Consider the following 22,659-nt stretch of genomic DNA (forward strand, 5'->3'; position numbering starts at 1 on the left):
TGGGTTGAGATCTTTGTATGATAGGTACTATAGAAATGCTAATTATTTATTGTTAGCATTATTTATTTGTATTAACATAACACATAGAAACCCCACCCCAAGATTGGAGCCGCATTGTACAAACATAGTGAGAAACAGTCTCTGCCCCAACGAGCCCGCAACTTAAATAGGTAAGACAAACAAAGTGTTGGAGGGGAAAGAGAGAGAGACAGAGAGGTCAAGCAACTTGCCCAAGGTTACCCAGAAAGTCAGTGGCAGGGCTGGAAATAGAATACAGCTCTTCTCTGCCCAAGTTCAGTGCTCTATCCACTGAACAACATTTCCTCTAATTTTTATTACTAATTTATTCATTTTGCTTGTTTTTTGTTTCCATTTCAGACATTTCTAACCCTGGGCAAGTTCTAATGAAGAATCTCACACAGATGGTTACAGGGTTATACCAATGCACTGCCTCCAATGACGCTGGACAAGAGACCTGTGTTGTGCAGGTGACAGTGCAGTGTGAGTATCAGAGGGTAGCGAGTATCCAGGGTGCTTTAACAATGGCAATACCTCCAAAGAGTCTCCTGTGCTGATAAAAGCTCTGTTTCTGCGCAGGAGAAATGCCACACCTTTGGTTTAACCTGAATACTTGCATACTCTGAAGTAACTCTTCCTTACTCATTATTGACTTTATGGGTTTGCATAACATTTACTGGTATAACCTAGGGTTGTACAAAAATACTTCAGGTGCAGTCACGTGGTTTCCTTTGCCTCTGAGAAGGAAAGACTGGCAGAGCACTGGGAATAATGCTGAATTGCTGAGCTTCCAGAGCATTCAGGTGTACTGTACAGATGTACAGAAGTACATGTACTTACAGATTTACTGGCTGTATAATAGAGGACTATTAACTATAACATCCCAATCCAGAATTAAGCATCTGTCCCAATTAAGAGAGGAAGCTCTCTAAACACAGCCTGAAAAGACTTACTGTGAAACGGAATAACATGCTGATTAAAAATGACATTTGCCGCATTTCATTTCTAATCCATGTTTGACAATTTCTGCATAAAGACCAGAGATTAGGATGTCAGACCTGGTTAACCACCTCAGCTGGAGTCGTGTGTGCACCTGGAACAGGGGTGGGATACCAGGCTATGGCTAGCACACTGCATTGCGTGTCCCAAGATCTATGTTTAGAAATCAATCAATCCATAGAACACATTTTTCCTGGGTTTTCAAAACTCGGTGGGTCCAATTCACCTGTGAGATCAGCAGCGAGGTTGGAGCTAGAACACCACTGGGATATACAAAAGGGGCCTGGTGTGAGCGTTCTCTGTGTTTTGCAATTTATCTCCATCCCAGTCTGAAATTGCCTGAATCTGATGATGTTGCAAAGATCATCTTTTTCCCCACACATTTGAAAATAGTGTGTGTGTGGAGAGGGGGGCGCCGAGGGAAAAAGAGGCGACTTGTAAGGTGATGGATTGTTCAAAGGAGAGAGGGGTTTGAGTTTTCAAGTTGTCTGGCTTACTGGTGTTGGTTATCAAATTGTACTACTGCACCTAGGGTGTTTTTTAAGACAAGTCAAGGATGCCCAGGGCATAGGGATAGGTGCCATTTTTAGCATTTCTATAAATCTAAGGGCTTTTCTATACGAGAAATTTTCAATGGCTTAATTTAAGGTGTGATTTTTTTAAACCAATCTAGTTATATCAGTAAAAACCCGTGTGGACACACTGCAGTTTAAGAGTGGCGTATTTCGGTGTAGCTTAAACCTATACCTAATCAATGACCTGGTCTACACTATGAGTTTAGGTCGAATTTAGCAGCGTTAAATCGAATTAACCCTGTACCCGTCCACACAACGAAGCCATTTACTTCGACATAAAGGGCTCTTAAAATCGATTTCTGTACTCCTCCCCGACGAGGGGAGTAGCGCCGAAATCGAAATTGTCATTTCGAATTAGTGTTAGTGTGGCCGCAATTCGACGGTATTGGCCTCCAGGAGCTATCCCACAATGCACCATTGTGACCGCTCTGGACAGCAATCTGAACTCGGATGCACTGGCCAGGTAGACAGGAAAAGCCCCACAAACTTCTGAATTTAACTAAACCGGTTTAAAATCTCACTTTAAGTTAAACCAGCAAACTCTGTGTGTAGGCAAGAGTAAAGGAACAGGTATAAGCTAAACTAAAATAAGCCACTCTTAAATAAGAATGACCACACAGGGGTTTGCACTGACTCAACTGAATTGGTTTAAAAACCACTGTAAATTAACTTGGTACAACTCTTGCATGCAGGCAAGGCCTAAATAATTGGATTAATTAAATAAATTCTGTCCTGACTCACATCCCATAATGCTTACACATTGATTGTTTGATGTAATTAGATATTAGGAAAAACTTTCTAACTAGGATAGTTAAGTACTGGAACAGGCTTTCAAGGAAGTTGTGCAATTCCCATCACTGGAGGATTTTAAGAACAGGTTAGACAAACACCTGTCAGAGATGGTCTAGGTTTACTTGGTCCTGCCTCGGCATAAGGGGGCTGGACTAGATGACCTCTCGAGACCCTTTCCAGCCCAACATTTCTATTTCTGTGATTCCGTGAAATCCGAGTGATGTAAGAGAATGGGGTGTGGGGTGGAGTCTGGCTTTGTGACTCTGTGGAGAATCTATTAACATGCACATTTGCTTTCTGGGATAACAGACGCACGAAGTGTTGGCATGGTCGCCGGAGCAGTGTGTGGGGTGGTGGTGGGAATCTCCCTGGTCTTCCTGAGCGTGTGGCTGACAATAAGGAGGAAAGAAAAGAAGAGGTATGAAGAAGAGGAGGCCCCAAATGAAATCAGGTAACTTTCCTCTGCCTGCACCCTCTTTAGGCTCACACATACCCAGCATGATCTAAGTTAACAGGCGGTTTCATTGTCTGTTAAGTAACAAGCTAAAATCTCTATGAACCTTCTGTTAAGAAGCTTGACTTTATGCCCACCAGCATGTAAATAGTCATTAAGAAGCTTCTAGACCACTTTGTGGAGATCTTGCAGTGAAAATAAAATACAGAGATATAAAATGCTGTGTTCCAAGGGCAGATCTAAGATAAAATACAACCCACTCACTCTCTGACTCATTCACTCACACAGTTTCCACCCCTCCCTAAGCCTTTATTTATCCCTTTCCTAAACTGAATTCAGATGAAACTTCCTTTAAATTCTTAACTGTTTGAATGGTTTATTTTCAACTCCAGTTCCTGTCTGTAGGACAGGGATGTTCTTGCAGTCTCTCTGGCTGTGGTGAACAGCCTTCCTTGCTTCTGGCTTTAGCACCGAGTGAAAGAATTCTCCCAGCATGAAAGTGGAGACTGAAGTTCTACCCGGTGCTGATGTAACACCGCTGCTGATACAGGTTTGATGTACTCATTATGAGTGTAGGCCAGTAGAGGTTAGTTCCTACCAGAACTTGCCCAAAGTTCTCACTAGAGAAATTCCTGGAAAAGGAAAAGGAAATCTCCGGAAATGCATTTCAGCAAGCTGTGCCCTTGGAGAACACCTCATTTTCTTTCACCCTTAATTCTGTTTATTAAGGAGTGCTTGCCCTCACTTGACATCCATTTAACAGTAGGCAGGGGTCTTTATAATCCATTCAGCAGTGGATCTCTCTGCCCTTTGACAGGTCAGGACAGCTATTAAAATGCCTGTATGATGGAAGTAAGCTGCTTACTTTGCTAAGCCCCAGCCTACAGACTGATTCCTGGCCTGTTTTCTCTGCTTCAACCCCTCGCTTTCCATTTCCCTTCCACCTTTTGTTTCAGTCTCAGCTTCCGGCTCTTGCTAAATCATCTTTTTACCCATCTCTCTCCACTCTGCTTCATCTTCTTCCTTTTTTACATGCCTGACTGTGCACCCCTTACACCAGTAGCATTTACTAGCACTGCACGACTGGCCCCATTGGGTTCTGCTCACATCAGAAAGTACTTATTTATGTTGAGTGAGGATTGCAGAATCAGGCCATCAGTATCTGAACTCTTTGCACATAACCTCTGCACTCATTCCAGAGATCTCAAAGCCCTTTACAGATAAAATTAAGTGATAAAACCTTGTGAGGTATGAGTTGTTAAATGCATTTTACAACTAGGTCAGCTGATAAACTGAGAGTTTACGGTACCTGCCACAGAGTCACACAGCAAGTCAGATGTCAAATGGAATTGAATTCAGGAGTCCCTGCCCCCTGCTCAAACCACTAGGCTATTTATCTCTTTTACAAATGATACAGACTCTTAAGAAGTCTCTCCTGATCTTAGTGGCAACTCAATCTGGTATGATCTGTGGGCGTGACTATTCCTGTTCTCATGGTATTTTAATTCTGCCATCTCTCGTGTTTGGTTGCAGAGAAGATGCAGAGGCTCCAAAAGCCCATCTAGTCAAACCCGGCTCCTCTTCCTCTGGCTCCAGAAGCTCACGTTCAGGCTCCTCCTCAACCAGATCGACAGCCAACAGTGCCTCTCGCAGCCAACGGACTTTGTCCACGGAAGCCACCCCTCGTATAACTCCTCCGCAGTACAGCCGGGTGGAGACAGAGGGAAGGGAAATTGATCCAAAGAAAGTTAACCATGCCACCCTGGTGAAAATGGGAGCCACCCCAGTCATGCTGCCTGCTCAGAGCCGGGCCTTCCAGACCGTTTGACTGGCCACCTGCTATTCTGAGACTCCAGCCATCCAGAACTACTGTACACGCCACCAGCCATATAAGAATAATTAGATTAGCTTATCTTCCTGGGTAGTTTTTTTTTTTTTAACCACTTCTGGTTATTCACGCCACAAGAAGCCCTCAACTTCATCTCTTTCTGCATATTCCTACACTGCGGTTCAGACACTGATTTTTTTTTTAAAGAGTTCTGAAGTTGGAGAAAAAAGGAGGCTTTATTTTGTAGTTAATATTAAAAAAGGGAATGTTGGGTACTCTGAAAATATAGCTGAAAATCTGGACAGCTGAGCACTGTGAAAATTAAGTGTAATGTTCTGGGGCCTGGAAACAAATCTCAGGATTTTTTAAAAAGGGATCATCAGAGGCACAAGACGTAAAATATTCCGGTGGGGTTTTGAAAAAAATCTTTTGTACAGGTTTTTGAGAAATTGATAAATGAGCCATTCTCTTGTCCTCCAAGGCAATATCTTAGGTGAGGATAGTCCTCTGATCACCTTCAAAGCGAATTGTCAGCTGCTTCATATTTTTGCATTACGCCTTTTAGCAAAATAACTGTAGGAGGCAAAAACTCAAACCAAATGGCAAATGATAACTCAAATCACTATTGAGAAGCAGCAGTATTGTAACAGATAGAAGTAACCTTTGTGCTGAAGAAAGGACCTTCATTGTTAGGGGATGCAGGTACAGTAATTGCAAGAGGAAACTGAAGACTGAGTGAATATCAACATGGTCCCACTGTAAAGGAGCCGGATCCTGCTCTTATTAACACCAATATAAATCAGCAAAAGGTACTATAAAAGGTAAAATCAGTCTATGAGATCATAATCAGGCCCTGAATCCCAAATAAAGGAAGTCCCTTGTGAGGTGAGGGCTAGTGATTGAATAGCATAAGAAGCCCTGGAGGGTGAACTTGGAGTGTGTCCTTCTTGGTACCAGAGATGATGATGCACAAGTCTGGGATGAGCAGTATTGCAGAAGCCTTGTGAACAGTCCCAGAGCTGAATGAACAATGTGGTGGAATTGTCTCGCATACTTCCAAGTAAGGGCTGAGGTGCATTGGTGGAGCATGCTGTGAGGCAAGCACACAGGGAATAGACAACCAATTTAAAACTAATTTGAAATCAAATACTTTTGTTATGCAATACTTAATTCACCTGTGGAACTCAATGTCACATGATATTACTGAGGTAAGAACATAGCATGACTCCAAAAAGTATTAGACATTTACAAGAAACATACAATTTTATATTAGATAGGATAAACATTTATAGGGAATATAAACCCTCATTCTTCAACTTGTAAACTTTAGGGATAAACTTCCCCTGCGGGCAGATTATTCCATAATTGCCCAGCATGGTATTTATTGCATCTTCTTCTGAAGCACTTGGTACTGGCCACTGTCAGGCACAGGACACTGGACCAGATGGACCATTGGTCTGATCCAGCAAATCCTATGTCCCTGTATTCCTAAATTCAGGACTTAATAATTATGGTAACTGAGTTTTACTCTTACCAATAGGAGAGGGTTTTCTCCATCCCATGGAAGAAGTCCATTGGAAACGTACTGGTACTGTACAGAGAACTGAGCAAGTATGAATCTGTAATTCTTTAATTTGAGGGATTAAAGTTAACCTCCTTTTCTGACAGAGGCAAAGTATTTTAGACTCTTCGATGGAGACTTTAGAAAATGATGGCTTGTGATGTCCCCCAGAAGCACCAAAACCTGATCAAACACAAACCTCTGAATGTTTCTTCTATCAGGAGATAGAGTTCCATCAGGGCCGGCTCCAGGCACCAGCCTGGCAAGCAGGTGCTTGGGGCGGCCACTCTGGAGAGGGGCGGCACGTCCAGCTATTCGGCGGCAATTTGGCGGAGGGTCCCTCACTCCCGCTCGGCGCGAAGGACATCCCGCCGAATTGCCGCCGCAGATCGCGATCGCGGCTTTTTTTTTTTTTTTTTTTTTTTTTGGCTGCTTGGGGTGGCCAAAACCCTGGAGCCGGCCCTGAGTTCCATAGCCATTTGGAGGAATCCATGAGGAATTTTAGATGGCCTGTATTCTTGGAGAACTTCACTTTCTAATAACAGTAACCAACCCCCTTAATCTTCACATGCAAAAATATTCACTTCCCTCCCTTATCAAAACTACAATATTACCACTCTCAGAGGTGCAACATATCAGCATTGTTGTGCAAGGGGAACAGTCTGGAGTCATACATCTAATCTTGAAAGCTCATTGCAAAAGCCCCAAATTATATCATCTTTTGGTTAGATCTTCTGCTTTCATGCCGCAGTGCATGGTGTTGGCCATGATATTGTTTTACTTACGATCTTTTCAATACTAGCCAAAATGCAAAGACATTTCTCATTGACCTACCCCTTCATAAACAGGTGGTTGAAATTAGGGGGTTGTCTACTGGTGAGGTTGCACCCATTTAATTAAGCACATGCTTTAAAATCAATGCAGTTAAACCGGTGCAAAAGACTTAACCAACATTACACCTAGTTTGTATTGATTTAGCTCAAGTTGATTAGGAGCAGGTTGAAGCTAAACTGAAATAAGCCAGTCTTAAACCAAAATGAGTGTTTATCTAGGGGTTTGCACCAGTTTAACTAACGGCTTGTCTACACTTAAATTCTTCCATCGACCTAGTGCAGTCTACACGGAGATTTAGGTCGGCTTAACTACACCGCTATGGGGTGTGGATTTTTCACACCCCTGAGCGACATAGTTATGCCGACCTAATTGTCTCATGTAGACCAGGCCGAAGTTGGTTAAAAAAATGATTTAAGTTAAACCAGTGCAACCTGTGTATGTAGTGGGATAAGCAGGACTTTTTAAGTAGTGCATAGCTTTTGTGTTGGCCCTCTGCACAGAGATGAATCTCACCAGTTGTTGTTTAATGATGACAGAAGGCTACAAGTTTACCCAGCATACCCTCAGTAAGTTTTAAGTCATTGCTGGGAACATGTATTTCATATAAGTATTGTACTAACTTCCTAATTACTGAAATCTATAACTGAGCACCCAGAGGCTTATTACCAGAGCATGGAAGTTAAGGATTCGAAAAGCTGAGTTGGCTGAGCTGATCTAGATACAAGTTACTGTATATTCTTTTTGAGCCTTTACTTGATACTCTAGATTCCCAGCCAAACTTGCCATGCTTTTATTGAAACTAGCAAAGTACAAGCCATGAAACTGCTGTTCAGACCAGATACCAATGATCTTACAGGTTTAAATGAAGTCAACACTGAACTTCATTGCTAAATATGAAACCAAAAAGAAAAAAGCTAACTAAACAAAGGGAATGTGAGGAAGAGATTATTTCAAAGAATCATAAACATTTCATTTTCAAAGGGACATTTTCTGAGTTCATCATGGTACAATCAGGAGTTTTCGAAGGGAAACAATTCAGTCAACCCATAAACCAAACTTTTTGTAAAATATTGTATTTAAAGCATTTACTGTTAGGATGTATACCAATTATTGCTATAATGTGATTGCTTACATTCTTACGTAGTTTTATTTTGTTTCTCAGTGGCTAAACTGAGTTTACTTCTCTCTTCTAGTACCTGCTATAATTGGTGTACTTGTCCTGTGTCTGAGCAACACAGAGGAAAACAAATATTTATTATAGATTCCTTTGAATCAACAATTTAATAAAACTGTTTGGGGTTTTTTGGTTTTGGTTTGTTTTTTAATAAAGATGCTGCACTTAAAAAGTCTGTGGTTGAATTAAACTAATAAAAAATGCTCTACTTTCTGAGCTTTATTATACTATACACAATCAAGCAAGACACCAAGCAAAAGCCCTGCGTTGGTAAAAGAGTGTCTTGAAACTAATAATTATTCTGTACTTACAGTGTTTGGTGCTTTAGAAATCCTGAGGAAATCACAGTTCCTGCCCCTGACCTTACAGTCTGAATTAAACACGGTACATAAATAGGGAGTGAAATCCTGGCCCCATTGAAATCAGTACGAATTTTGCCATTGATTTCAATGGAGGTAGGATTTCACTGATGATATTTAGGTTGAGGGTGTAAATTTCAAACTAATAAGGTAGGGTAGATATTGTGAGTAGGGACAGAGGACAAATACTGCTCACAATAAAGACAACCACAGAAATTCACCCTTACACCTGAACCGTCACATTTCAGTGGTATCTATTAAACTGTATGCAGGATGACAATAAAACCCTTAAAAACAAACTGATTTCCATTGCAAAGATTCTGGCTTTTCCTGCTTGCTTGGATGTTTTATGCCAAGATATGCAGTTGGCATACTCTTAACCACATTGCACAGGGTGTGACATTTTTCAAAGCCCTGAGTGACATAGCTAGGATAATCTAACTTTTAGGTGTGGACCAAGCCTTAGATCCTACAGAACTGCAAATGATAACATTAAATGCAACAAAGACAATCCATTGCCATCAGTGAAGCCTCACAAAACTCTGGACGCTAACAAAATAATTATATTTGCCCAAATCATGAGGTCCTTATTCAAGGCAAAATTCTGCACCGTGTGCTGGAGGGGTTGCAATGTGGCTGGAGGCCTTGGGAGGAATGCCAGGCTCCTAGAGTGTGTACCCCAGAGAGGGTGCAGTATGCTCTCTGCTCCATACCCAACCAGCTCTGTGGAGGTGAAGGACCCTGGCTCACTTTGCCTCTCCTCACCTTTTCAGACAGCTGAGTGAGGGGAGGGTGTCGGAGCTAGTATGGAGCAGAAAAAATGCTATTAAACAGAATTCTGACCCTGCCCTTGTGCACAGGGGTGGAAAGCAGTTTGAACCCTCTCTCACTGCATATCCATGCAGGGACTGGAGAGAATCTGGCCCTCTAGTTCCTACTCAGGCAGACTCCCATTGACTTTATTATGGGGATTTTTACTTCATTTAAAGAATCTAAACAATTCACAGTAACACTGAGCTTGCCTGACCCTAATTGGTTTATGATATTATGACATTCCGGGATGCAATCCAGACCAGTGAGGGGCTGCATCACCCTTGCCCTGCAATCTGGGGTGCCTCACAATGCTTTGCTGCTGTAGCTTCCACTTGTGCCACTCACAAACAGCCTGCCAGCATGCAGGTCACACCCTGAGTGTCTGTGTATAGCCACAACCCTAGTCCAACACCTCTGATCCCAGAAGCTTGTCAGCGAACACCAGCCACACTCTGGCTTCTAGCAGCCTTGGTTACTATTTGCAGGGTGACCCCAACAAACTCCCAGTATCGAATTTCCCCCCAAAAATGTGTACTCTGCACTGTGCGGCCCTCTCCTGGACAGTTCAGATATTTTAGGGGTCCGTTGCCCCTGCTAAAGGGATCAATATCCAACAGTCTGCTACTTTAAATAGAGTTACCACACAGCCCAACTTAACCACAACACTGGATTAGTTTTGATTAAAGAATAAAGCAAGTTTATTTAACTACAAAGAGATCGGTTTTACGTGAGTGCACGTATGAGCATTAAAGTGAGAAATGGAGAAATAAAGATAAAATGCTTCCTAGTACTAAATCGTAACAAACTAAATTTGGTTCAAGGTGAATTCCCTCACCATATGCCCAAATTCTCAGGCCAGGATCGGCGTCCAAAGGCTGTTTCTTTTGTCTTCTTAGGTGAAAGAAAGAGAGAGATATGAATAGAGAGAGATACCTTGAGGTGTTTTTGCCCCTCACTTTTATAGTCCAGTCCCCTTTGAAATGCATTTTCTTGAGGGTTACCCATTTATTCCCGCTGTGAGGACAGAGATAAGGAATCTCGTGGTGAAAGAGGTTTCATGCTGTTTGCTATGATGCAGATCTGTTTTTTCCTGTCCCCTTTGTCTTTGAGAACTTGTTTACCCACACTTGTCTGGTAAACATATTTCAGATCTAATGTCAGCTTATGTTTATAACTTTGCACATATATAACGTTGCTATACACATTTAATCATATTATTGACCAGTGAGTTATTAGTTTTCAAATGATACCTCACAAGGCATATTTTGTACAATTATTACAGTGGTGTGTAGAGTGTGAATATAGGGGTGCATTCGGTCACAGATATCTGACCATCTTTTAGCCTCAGGTGGTATGACTGTTTAGGGTTTTTGATGGGCCATATGCTTGTTTTGTATCAAAGGTTCCTAAAGAAGCATATTACAGGCGAACAAATACAGTTTTCCACAAATGTCCTTCCTTCCTAGCTGCTATTTTAAACGCACCCTCTTTGCTGGAACACTTCTGCTGCAACAACTCATTTTGACAGCATGAACTATGAGTGGCATGTGGCCGTGGATTACTATATATATTTCCACTCAGATAAATAATGTGGAGATTGTTGCATTGTTATCCCTTGGTTTATTTCAGTACATTAGCACTGATTATGGGCAAGAGAAGCTTACAAAGGATTAAAAAGTGGGATTGAAAAGATCCCATTGAGGCCAGATTTTCCTCAATGGAGAAAACTCTGCATCACCCTAAAGCAACCCCTTCTGAGAAATACACCTCTACCCCGATATAACGCGACCCGATATAACACGAATTCGGATATAACGTGGTAAAGCAGTGCTCCGGGGGGGCGGGGCTGCGCACTCCGGCGGATCAAAGCAAGTTCGATATAACATAGTTTCACTTATAATGCGGTAAGATTTTTTGGCTTCCGAGGACAACGTTATATCGAGGTAGAGGTGTATAGGGCCAGTTTTCCTCTGACAGGTGAATTGATCTGATGCAGGGAATTAGGGCGTGAAGGGAAATTGGAGGATCTTCACCTGCTCCCCAACCAAAGGATGAAAAGGAAGGCTGCAGGTTGACCCTCATTGCTAGAAAAGTTTATTATATTGTGAGATGTTCCCTGAAGTAAACAACTAAGTACGTTTTTTAAAAGGCATTAGCCGATGTATTATAAATAAGAACAGCATTTGCAGTTGCCAGGATAAAAATTACAAGTACTGTCAATTGTTTCAGGACATAAAATTATCACCAGCTGGTTTAGGAAACAATTACCATTCTCCTCCGTGGTACTGTATTGCACTATGTTGTGGACGTTTTTATGCCTTCTTCTGAATCATGTAGCACTGGCCACTGTTGGTGATAGAATACCTGATAGGCCCACTGACCTATTTTGCTATGGAAAATCCTATGGTATATTAGATAGCGAAGTACATTATGTAGGGGAACAGGATTACACTTTTCACCAAAGCATCCAGAATTGGCCACTGTCTGAGGCAGAATATCAGACAAAATAGACCTCAAAAAGTTCTGGTGTGGCATACTCTAATGTTCTATAATAGAAGATTGAATAAGTAGACACATTTGTTTTGCCTCCCTCTGAAGCATTCAGCAATGGACACTATTGGAGACAGCATAGCAGACAAAATGGACTATTCATCTAATCCAACACATGGTAGCAGTAATAATGATAGATTATCTACAGTGCTTTTCATTAGATTGCAGAGTGCTTTACAAAAGAGGTCAGTATAATTTCCCCCATTTTACAGATCGGGAAACTGAGGCATGAGATGCAGTGACTTGCCCGAGGTCACCTGGTAGGCCCGTTGCAGAGCCCAAAAGAGAAACCAGGTCTCCTGAGCCCCAGTCTAGTGCTCTAACCACTGGACAACACTGCCTTCCGTATGGTCTGGTATTACACAGTGAGATGCAAACAGTGCATGCTCTCCATTAAAATATCATACATTAGCCATTGTTGGAAATCAACTCATGCTACTTAGACAACTGATTTATCCCTTTATGGAGAAGCCTATGGTCTGATATCGCACAGTGGGATACATAAGAATTAAACAGCTGTGTCCTGGCCACTGGTGAAGACAGGATACTAGGTTAGATGAGTCAATGGCTGATCTGCTGTGTCAATACTTCTAGTCTGGCATGATGGGTCCAGCATGTGATGGAAAGGTGGGGTAGATTACACTTTTCTGTGAAGCAGTGTTACTCAATCTCTTCATGTTAGCAACCCCTTATTCAACGTGAAATTGTTTTGTGACTATTCCCCAAACATTTACTATTGAAAAGTAAAATAAACAAAACAAAAACAAACCAATGGTAATATATCTAATCTGATCCTATACTTGTTTTCAAAGGTTGACAGGGAACACTTGACCTTGAAGAGTATGGATGAGCAGGCAGTGGGAGAGGGTTTTTTTGCGTTTAATAATTAATAATACATAGCTCTTATATACTAGTTTTCATCAGCAGATCTCAATATGCTTTACCAAGGAGCAACATTACCCCTATTTTAGGGATGGGGAAACTGCAGCACTGAACAGTGATGTGACTTGGCCAACACCAGAACTAGCACCTAGGGCTCCCCAATTCCAGCCCAGTGCCTTATCCACTAGGCCACATTACCCCACCCCATATGTGGTACTGCTTTGGATTGTAATGGGGGATGCCTAAATGTAAGGGACGTTTGGCCCCTCTCTCCCACAAGATGTGGCTATGCCAACCTATGCCCTGGTGTAGACAGGTCTCCGTGATGGAAGAATTATTCCGAGCTGCCTGCCTCTGGTGGGGTCAAGGTGTGCTGGAACCATTTTTATAGTGGTGTGGTGTGCTGTGAGCCATTGAACCAAACAGTAAATCCTGTATATAATGGAACCTATGGGTGAGGATGGATTACTACAGCGACTGAAGGACCCCTCTGGCCGCCACGGCTACACCACAGGCAGGGAATGAGCACTGGGGAGAAAGGCCAGACAGCCATACACGGGGAGGGGGGGGGGCAGGGAGAGGTGCATCATGGGACAGAGGCCCCCAGGGGCTCCTGGGCGTGGCTGCTGTGCGAGTGCGTGGGAGGGGACTGCGGGGACGTGGCTTCTCCTGTGGCCCCCAGCCTAGGGCTGTGCGCCCCTGATTGTGCCCCCTTTGGACTCCCTGCCCCCCCGCCCGTATCTACAGCTAAGCCGCCATTTTGTTTCCCTTCCCCGCTCTCCCTCCCCGCGCGCGGCTACCGCATATGCAACGAGCTCTGTTAATTCCGCGATCGGATTGGTCTCTCCCTTTCCTCCCTCCCCACCCCCACTTTCCAAATATGCAAATATAGCCATGCTGTGATACGATTGGTTAAATTACCGGCCTTCCTTCCGCCTTCTCCCCACCAGCCGGCGTCAAGTCCCCTTTATGCAAATAAAGCGGCAGCCTGGAGCTCTGATTGGATCCCGCCCTTCCTCAGCTCCACCCCGTCCGGCGACTGGCCCCTTCCCCAGCCGGGCACGGGCATGAAGGTTCGAGAACGCCGGCCGGCAGGCCCGCCTCCTTCCTGTATGCGTCACTGAGGGACCGTACTCCGCTCGCCGCGATTGGCTCCTGAGGGGGGGAGGCGCGTCAGGATTGGCCGGCTGGCGGGGAAGGGGCGCGTCAGTTCTGGAAGGTTCTGGTGGGGGGTATATAAAGTGTGTGGGGGGCCGGTAACCGGTCTCATTCAGCACTGCAGCGCCAGCATTGCCATTTCCCTCCGCTCTGAGCCGCCTCGCGCTGAACAGGTACGAATGGGGCCTGGTCTCGCGGTTAGCCGGGAATGGGGGGCGGGGAGGAGGAAGGGAACGACCTCAGCCAGGCCGGGCTCGCCGCTTTTGGAGCGGGGGCGGCGGGACCCGTAGCCCGGCCGGGCTCTCGGCGTGGGGGGAAGGGGGATCGCGGCCTCGTTTCCACCCGGTTCGTTGTTTTCAGGGTGGGGGGAGGGAAGTGGGGCCCGAAGCTTCTCCTCAGCCGGTTGGCGCTCGCGGCCCAGGACCCCCCTCCGGGGGGCGGGCGCATAGCCGCGGGGAGGCGTTCCCCGTGTCCCCGGCTCCCTGTGCCCGGCTAGCGGCGGGGAGTGAACTAGGCAGCGCCGCTCGGCTCATTGGGGTAGGGGGGAGACTGCCTGCGCCTTCCGGCCGGCGTAAACCTTTGCCCGTCCCACGTGCCCAGCGCCGCGCCCCGCCGGTTCCGGGAGGGGGTGGGGGGGGGAGAACTGTCCATGTGACACCGCCCCAGCGGCTGGTTCCGCAGGGGCTGGCGAGAGCGCAGGCGCTAGAGTTCCCGGCCTGCCTGCCACGTGGTGCGGCGGGGCATGCTGGGGCATGTAGTCCGAGGGGCTGGCCCGCACGTGGGCTGCGTGAAGCGATGCATGCTGGGGTTTTTCAGACCCCCCACTCTACCTCCGCCCGCCTTGATTCCCGGCTGCGTTTCCCCGTGGCCTGGCCGCGTGGCTCTGAGAAGGCTGCTGTGGTGCAGTATGGAGATTTCGCTTCCCAGCAGGCAACGTGCGCCACCTTCACCCACGTGGCCGGAATGAGCAGCCCCCCCCCCCACTCCCACCCCGCATGCCGGGTCATTTCCACTGCAGAGCGGGATTAAATTGCAGCCACGTTTTTCCGGCCCGTCAGCTTTTGTTGGCCAAATAGCTCAAATTGCAATACGTAATACAGGATTCTGTACCCTAGTCATGGACTGTGGCTTTGTTCACCCGACTAAAAGGCTATGTGACCTTAAGGTATAGCTGTAAATGTAGACTTCATGAGTCATTTAGCTACTAAATTTTAAGGGAGTTTATCTCTTCAGGTAAGCTGGGGGGTTTTTGTGTGGGGTTTTTTCTCCCACTCTGAGGCCACATGGCATCCTGTGCATGGTGTGCACCTTTGTTCTAGTAGCTAATCTGTGAGTCTCAACTCCACATTAATTATTGATACTTCGCAGGTAAGCGAATAGAAGCATGAGCTACTAAGAAGTTTAAATCTTGCTACTGTTGCTAGTTTTATTTTTTCTAAAAGGAAAACTGGTTCTGTTAACTTTTGTCTTATACCTGTTTTTAGGAGTTTTTGTTAAACATGGGCTAACAAACTGAAGTGTTTGCATGTGTAGTAAACAAGCTTCTCATTTACAGGCAAAATGTCTAAGGGACCAGCAGTTGGAATTGATCTTGGCACCACATATTCCTGTGTTGGTGTCTTCCAACATGGCAAGGTGGAAATCATTGCCAATGATCAGGGTAACAGGACCACGCCGAGTTACGTTGCCTTCACAGACACAGAAAGGCTGATTGGCGATGCTGCAAAGAACCAAGTTGCAATGAATCCTACTAACACAGTCTTTGGTAAGAAAAGACATGAGACTTTAAAACGGGGACTAGAACATTAAACTGAATAAAGTTGCTGTATTGTTGTTTGGTTAGCATAAACTGTATAGCTCTTCAGCTTGTTAGATGGTATAGCCTCATCCTGAATTGGGCTCTCTAATTTGGATGTAGATGGAAGAAGCTAGAGGCCTCATCTCCATTGTTTCCATGTTAGCATCACTTTAGGCAGCAATGCCTGTTTGCTTTCAATGAACAAATTCTGGGAATGAGAGGAAAGAAAGAAGGGGGGGGGGAAGCCTTTGTTCCTTAACAGCACATCCTGTGCTGTAGGTTGGTGCTCAAATTGGCATGGGCATAAGTTATTTAGACTCCAGTTCCATTCGTAGTCCTAAATGATCCCAGTTAATTATATTAAGCTTATTGTTTCAGCTTTCATTGAGTTCAACTGTTCCATTTTAACTAGTATACAGGTTAAGGCTCTAAATCAGTTGTTTTTCAACCTGTAATCTGCAGACTGTCCAATATTTCCCCGGTGGGGGGTGGGGGGGGTCTGCACATCCTAAGGTTGAAAACTATTGCTCTAAATCATGCAACCTCCATTTACCCCTAAAGCAGAGACTTTTGCCCTTGTCCTGATACTAGTAGATAGGAGGGCTTAAATCTGCTCATACCATGGCAGGAATCCATCTCGATAATTCCACTAACCAAAAGCCCTAGATATTCAGGGAGGGGAGTTATTGTGGGAGTTGCCTCATTTGAATTTTTAACACTTCACTTATGTCCTGTGTTTAATCTCAGTATGCTTTTGTAGAATGATGAATTAGAATTATTACTGACAATAGCTAACTCTTTTCAGATGCAAAGCGGCTGATTGGTCGTAGATTTGATGATGCTGTTGTCCAGTCTGACATGAAACATTGGCCTTTCACTGTGGTGAATGATGCTGGCAGGCCAAAAGTCCAGGTTGAGTACAAAGGAGAGACCAAAAGCTTCTACCCAGAGGAAATATCTTCCATGGTATTGACCAAGATGAAGGAGATTGCAGAAGCATACCTTGGGAAGGTGAGACTTGAGAGTTAACAGAGTAGCTCAGCTCTCCTAGAATTTAAGGGGTTAATAGTCTCAAACATAGCTTGATCTTGATTTTGTGTTCATATACCATGTAGATGAAGGTCTCAGCTGATTGTGACTCTTTTCTCCTGCCCATAGACTGTTACTAATGCTGTGGTCACAGTACCAGCCTACTTCAATGACTCCCAGCGCCAGGCCACAAAAGATGCTGGAACCATTGCAGGTCTCAATGTGCTCCGGATCATCAATGAACCGACAGCTGCTGCTATTGCTTATGGTTTGGACAAGAAGGTGAGCAAGCTGTAATGTAGCACAGCTAAACAGCATAGTAGATTGTTCCTAGTCGGCTCAATACTAGTGAGATGCAACACATCCATAACAGAAAATGCTCTCTATTCCTTCCAGGTTGGAGCTGAAAGGAATGTCCTTATCTTTGACCTTGGTGGTGGCACTTTTGATGTTTCAATCCTCACTATTGAGGATGGCATCTTTGAAGTAAAGTCAACTGCAGGTGATACCCACTTGGGTGGGGAGGACTTTGATAACCGTATGGTCAACCATTTCATTGCTGAATTCAAGCGTAAGCACAAGAAGGATATTATTGAGAACAAGAGAGCAGTTCGCCGTCTCCGCACGGCTTGTGAACGTGCAAAGCGTACCCTCTCCTCTAGCACTCAGGCCAGTATTGAGATTGACTCTCTCTATGAGGGCATTGATTTTTACACCTCAATTACCAGAGCTCGTTTTGAAGAGTTAAATGCTGATCTGTTCCGTGGCACTCTGGATCCCGTGGAGAAGGCCCTGCGGGATGCCAAACTAGACAAATCACAGATCCATGATATTGTACTGGTTGGTGGGTCTACCCGAATCCCCAAGATTCAGAAACTGCTGCAGGATTTCTTCAATGGCAAAGAGCTGAACAAGAGCATCAATCCTGATGAAGCTGTGGCTTATGGTGCAGGTAACTAATTCCCCCAATAACTGTTTTGGCTTGTAATGCTGGGTTTTGACCATAGGTATGGGTATATGTAAAGTCTGCAAAAGACTAATACAGCACTCAAGCTATGGCTAGTAAGCGATTGTCTCCCAAGCTTACACTTAAAAGTTGGTGGCCTGTGGATCACAATAGCATCAATGACAGTCACTTATGCACAGTATTCACTAAGTGTATTTCTTAAATCCTATGGGATAGCATCTTTCCAGTTTACTTGCGTTGATGAATTTGGTTCCAAAGCCATTCGTAGTTTCCACCAGAAGTTGACTGATGATGGCTAAAACCTTCCTTGGATGTCTGAGCGAGTTAAGACACCTCCATTTTCCAGTGATAGTATTTTTTTGCAGTGTCTTGACACCACTTCTTTCTTTTCAGCTGTTCAGGCTGCCATCTTGTCTGGGGACAAGTCTGAGAATGTACAAGACCTGCTGCTGTTGGATGTCACGCCTCTATCTCTTGGTATTGAAACAGCTGGAGGTGTCATGACAGTCCTGATCAAGCGAAACACTACAATCCCCACCAAGCAGACTCAGACATTCACCACTTACTCTGACAACCAGCCTGGTGTACTTATTCAGGTATGTATCTGAATTGGAGTAATCATTCTTCAGATGGTTAAGGGGCTGCTACTCATCACATTGACTGCCTCTGTACTGCAGCAAAACCAGAGTAACCTAGTCATCAGTTTTAGGTACTGAGAACCTCTAGTTTAAACTTCCAACTCCTCTTGTAAGTTAGTACTGTGCTTATAATGGAAGTTGATCTGCTGATTTAGCAAGCAGTTCAATATCAGTGAGTAGATTATCAAGACATGGTGGGTTTGAAGAATTTCTTCCCTGTTTGAGAGTTGATTTTTGTGAAGGAGTAACTTATGGCCGCTATGATGAAAACGTTCCAAAATCATTCGTAGTTTCCACCAGAGGTTGAAAGACCCATGTTGGCTCAAAGTACCTTCCTTGGATGTCTGAGCGACCATAACACGTACTTCACTTGATTTCCTGATCCTTAGGAAAATAAAGTTGAAAACACTAGTTTGCAAGTAACACTGATTAAACTTCATATAGCAAAATGTTTACGCTCCTCTTGTTGGCCCTTGTTTCTTCCCCCCCCCACGCCAGGTCTACGAAGGGGAGAGAGCCATGACAAAAGACAACAACTTGCTGGGCAAGTTTGAGCTGACTGGCATTCCTCCAGCTCCAAGGGGTGTACCTCAGATTGAAGTAACATTTGATATTGATGCCAATGGCATCCTTAATGTGTCTGCTGTGGACAAGAGCACTGGCAAGGAGAACAAGATCACAATTACCAATGACAAAGGTAAGCAGTGCATAGTCTGGGAAGGGGGGGGGGGGCAGTGCGTAAGGTGGCTGCAGTCGTAGTGGTACTGGAACCACCAATTCCAGCTCCTTTCCCATAACTACCTCCTTGCTGGGGTGTGCCCTAAGCTAAAGCGGCTGCCCGGTCACCAATTTGTGCTGATAGGGAATGTTAAAACTATGTTGCAAATTATGCAGGCATTAAATTCTGATGCAACATTGGACTGTTCTTTGTTCTGCATACTGCACACTCCAAAAAACCATGGGGCTTGATAGTTTGAAGCCTAAAAATCTCACTCTGAGTACAAAATTTCTTATAGTAATGTGGCCTACAAACAAATGTCGTCCAACTGACTTACCATATCTTCCAGGTCGCTTAAGCAAGGAAGATATTGAACGCATGGTCCAGGAAGCAGAGAAATACAAAGCAGAAGATGAGAAACAGCGTGATAAGGTGTCTTCCAAGAATTCTCTAGAATCCTATGCTTTCAATATGAAGGCCACTGTTGAAGATGAGAAGCTCCAGGGCAAGATCAGTGATGAGGACAAACAGAAAATCCTGGACAAATGCAATGAAATAATCAACTGGCTGGACAAGAATCAGGTATGTTTAAAATATAGCTCCATGAGGAATTTTATCATCCAATAATTGGAATTAAAAGCTCCAACAAAGATTCCTGACTCCTTTTAACCTGAAAATGAGCACACCATCAGTGTGCAGCAACAAATGGGCAAGTCTCCTGCCATTGTGATCTTAACCTAGTGTCTCTTTGTGTTGTAATGGCCTACAGAAGGCAGCAGTACCAAAATCCAAGGTGGGTTCCTAGTTTCTATGGGGAGGCTGTAGCCTATTGGCCTAGATTGGGTGGCAAGAGGTAGCTAATGGTCGCTATGATGAAAATGACTCCAAAGCCATTCGTAGTTTCCACCAGAAGTCGAAAGACTTGTGTTGGCTGAAAGTACCTTCCTTGGATGTCTGAGCGACCATAACATCTTTCTAAAAGACTGCCTTAATGTATTTCTTCTGGTGCTACAAGAGGTCTCCCTCCCATTTAAAGATACCATGTCAGATCACTCTAGTTACCAACTCAGCTAAAAGAATATTTTCCTTCCTGAGTGCGCTTCTTGCACTGGTAAATAACCAGCAATTCCTTGCCAAAACTGTTCTGACAGTGTCTCTTTGACTTTCCTGTAGGATATTAACACAGTAGATTACATAAGTCTCACACTCTTTAGTAGTGGTTTCTGTTAACCTATAGCTTTCCTTCTGCTTAATTTTTGTCTGTCTGTATTTACACCTAGTTTTAGATTACAAATTCCTCTTTGTAGCTTGTCAAATGCCTAGCTTAGCATACTACTCTCCCACACCCATCCTTGTTACCCAGGAAAGCAGAGATTGACTATAATAGTGCAAGCCTCCCCCTGCATGGGGTTTGCTTTAAGTACACTGTCTTAAGGTGCCATCTTAACCCTGACCCAAGGTACATGGGGAAAGTTCTAAACAGTAGGTTGGTGCTTGAGCTGGCTTTCCAGGGGCACACTTGCAGCAAGTGTACAAACTGTTCTCTATGTTCCAGACGGCTGAGAAAGAAGAGTTTGAACATCAACAGAAGGAGCTGGAGAAGGTTTGCAACCCCATCATCACCAAGCTGTACCAGAGTGCAGGAGGGATGCCTGGTGGCATGCCTGGTGGATTCCCTGGTGGTGGAGCTGCCCCATCTGGAGGGGCCTCCTCTGGACCAACCATTGAGGAAGTGGATTAAATGCACTGGAAGCAGCATTCCACAGCTGGCTATTTCTTAGAATTGAAGGACTCAAGGCTGGGTGCAGTGGCAGTCTAAAAAAATTCCATATTTGAGCTGCTGTATAAATTGTTTCTGGGCATTTTAGGCATTCTAAATACTTGAACATGTGCACAGGGACGGGAAGGTGAACACCATTGCACTTTATCAGTACTGTAAACAAGTGCAAATGCAATTCATGTCCTAAGGAATAAAACTTATTTAATTGGCATCAAAAGGCTCTTGTTCTTGATTCATCCCACTTGCTTTACATTTACTCAATTCCTTATAAGCTATAAGTTGCTTTAATCAATTGACTAGAATTGAAAAACAAAGCCACTCATGTAATTGGACATAAGCAGCAAATTCCTCTAATGCTTGACCTTGGCAAAACTTTTAACAGTCTACGTGGTTTATTACAGATTATCAGTGTTCTGGCCCCTTAACATTTTGGTCTGTTTGACTATGCTTTGAGCATGAGATTCAGCTCTTCAGGTTCTCTGCATCATCTTAGAAAAAAGGAGTGAAGATGGGACTTCATGCCACTGAGGGTTGGCAGACCTGAATGATGACTTCAGATATGTAGGCTGATGCAGGAGGAAAATGGCTGTTAATATTTACTCCACAACAAACTTCTGGAAAGCAAACTGACTAGGCATAGCAGCTGGCTAGAGACTATTCCTCTATTCTGCCAAAAAGCTAAAGCAAGCACTGTTTTGATAACTCATCAAACTTGTCTGCAGTTATAGGTCAGGCATCTCCTTAACAGGCACCAAAATGACACACAAGGTGTCTTCAGACTCTTAGGTAATTTTACCACACCTCAAAGGGATGCAAATAATTAGCATGGGCAGGAAAAGTGACAGGTAAGAGACATTTCAAAGTGAGCAAGTATTACTGTAAAATTAGTAATTTGCCAAAGTGCCTGGGTTGGGAGTGTTGCTTTTTCCATCAGAGGCTATAAAGCAGTCATACCAAACCCATTTTTGCTTTAAAGAAGCCTCTTTGGATAGCTATTGCATCAAATGCACACTTGTATGCTGCAACTTAACTGAACTCTTAGCCAAAGGTGCCAACTAATGGTTTCAATTACAGAGGAGGTATCAGCGTTGTGACACTGCATATTTATTAAAGCTGATAGCTTCCCTTAATGCTGTTACTAGGCCTAAGGTAAAGCAAAAACTTTATATAAAGATTCCTAATTTCCTATGAAAGGGACTTCCCTTATCCTACCCACTAAGTAGGAAACTAAAGAGTTTAGTGAATGTGTCTTGTACTGTGCCAGGAAGCTCATATGAACTCTAAAATGGGGTGAGCACAAGTGCAAACTCCCAGGTAACACTATTTACCCTACAGTACAAATATCCCTCACTTTATGTGGATGCTGAGGTGCAACTACACCCAGAAGAGTGAATTTGTTTATATGGCTCTGGAACTTCACTCTAGCAGGGCTTGTCTACAGGGGGATGCTGTGAAGCCTGAGCTGCTTGCTAAAGTTAACATGCATAATTGCGTTAAAGCACTGTGTAGATGGTGTTGGAATCAAAGTGGCCTGATCTTGCTGAAACTTAAACCATGTACAAAGTAGCCTGAAGGAGAGCGTCTATGCATGGCTTCAGCCAAACGTTTTCCACAGCTAGACTAAATGGGTATGACTAGCTCCCCACAGTACAGAATCAAATTAGCTTAGTTGTGTCTTTGGGTTGCAGCCACTAAAGATGAAATAGTGGGGTAGAGACAGCACACTGAAGGA

General features: G+C 44.1%; 2 protein-coding genes and 3 non-coding genes across 5 annotated transcripts in view; all 5 read left to right on the top strand.

Moving 5' to 3' along the window:
• The window catches only part of CLMP (CXADR like membrane protein), a 64,835-nt gene extending 60,169 nt beyond the window's left edge, over positions 1 to 4,666 (top strand). The window contains exons 5-7 of the mRNA XM_065417413.1: positions 379 to 501; positions 2,694 to 2,835; positions 4,372 to 4,666. Coding sequence (XP_065273485.1) covers positions 379 to 501; positions 2,694 to 2,835; positions 4,372 to 4,666 — 560 coding nt within the window. The remainder of the gene's footprint in view (positions 1 to 378; positions 502 to 2,693; positions 2,836 to 4,371) is intronic.
• Positions 4,667 to 14,095: 9,429 nt separating this feature from the next.
• Positions 14,096 to 21,137, top strand: HSPA8 (heat shock protein family A (Hsp70) member 8). The gene is made up of 9 exons (XM_065417282.1): positions 14,096 to 14,170; positions 15,553 to 15,762; positions 16,601 to 16,806; positions 16,954 to 17,106; positions 17,221 to 17,776; positions 18,185 to 18,387; positions 18,928 to 19,126; positions 19,497 to 19,729; positions 20,703 to 21,137. The coding sequence occupies exons 2-9, from the start codon at positions 15,558 to 15,560 to the stop codon at positions 20,886 to 20,888; spliced, it is 1,941 nt and encodes a 646-aa protein (XP_065273354.1). The 5' UTR covers positions 14,096 to 14,170; positions 15,553 to 15,557; the 3' UTR covers positions 20,889 to 21,137.
• On the top strand, positions 18,024 to 18,114 carry LOC135889697 (small nucleolar RNA SNORD14). Its single transcript, XR_010562030.1, has one exon. It is a non-coding gene; the product is annotated as a small nucleolar RNA SNORD14 (small nucleolar RNA).
• Positions 18,685 to 18,781, top strand: LOC135889696 (small nucleolar RNA SNORD14). Its single transcript, XR_010562029.1, has one exon. It is a non-coding gene; the product is annotated as a small nucleolar RNA SNORD14 (small nucleolar RNA).
• LOC135889695 (small nucleolar RNA SNORD14) lies at positions 20,012 to 20,109 on the top strand. The gene has a single exon (XR_010562028.1). It is a non-coding gene; the product is annotated as a small nucleolar RNA SNORD14 (small nucleolar RNA).
• Positions 21,138 to 22,659: the final 1,522 nt, after the last annotated feature.

The sequence above is a fragment of the Emys orbicularis genome, chromosome 15, assembly GCF_028017835.1.
Source record: "Emys orbicularis isolate rEmyOrb1 chromosome 15, rEmyOrb1.hap1, whole genome shotgun sequence".
Lineage (NCBI taxonomy): Eukaryota > Metazoa > Chordata > Testudines > Emydidae > Emys > Emys orbicularis.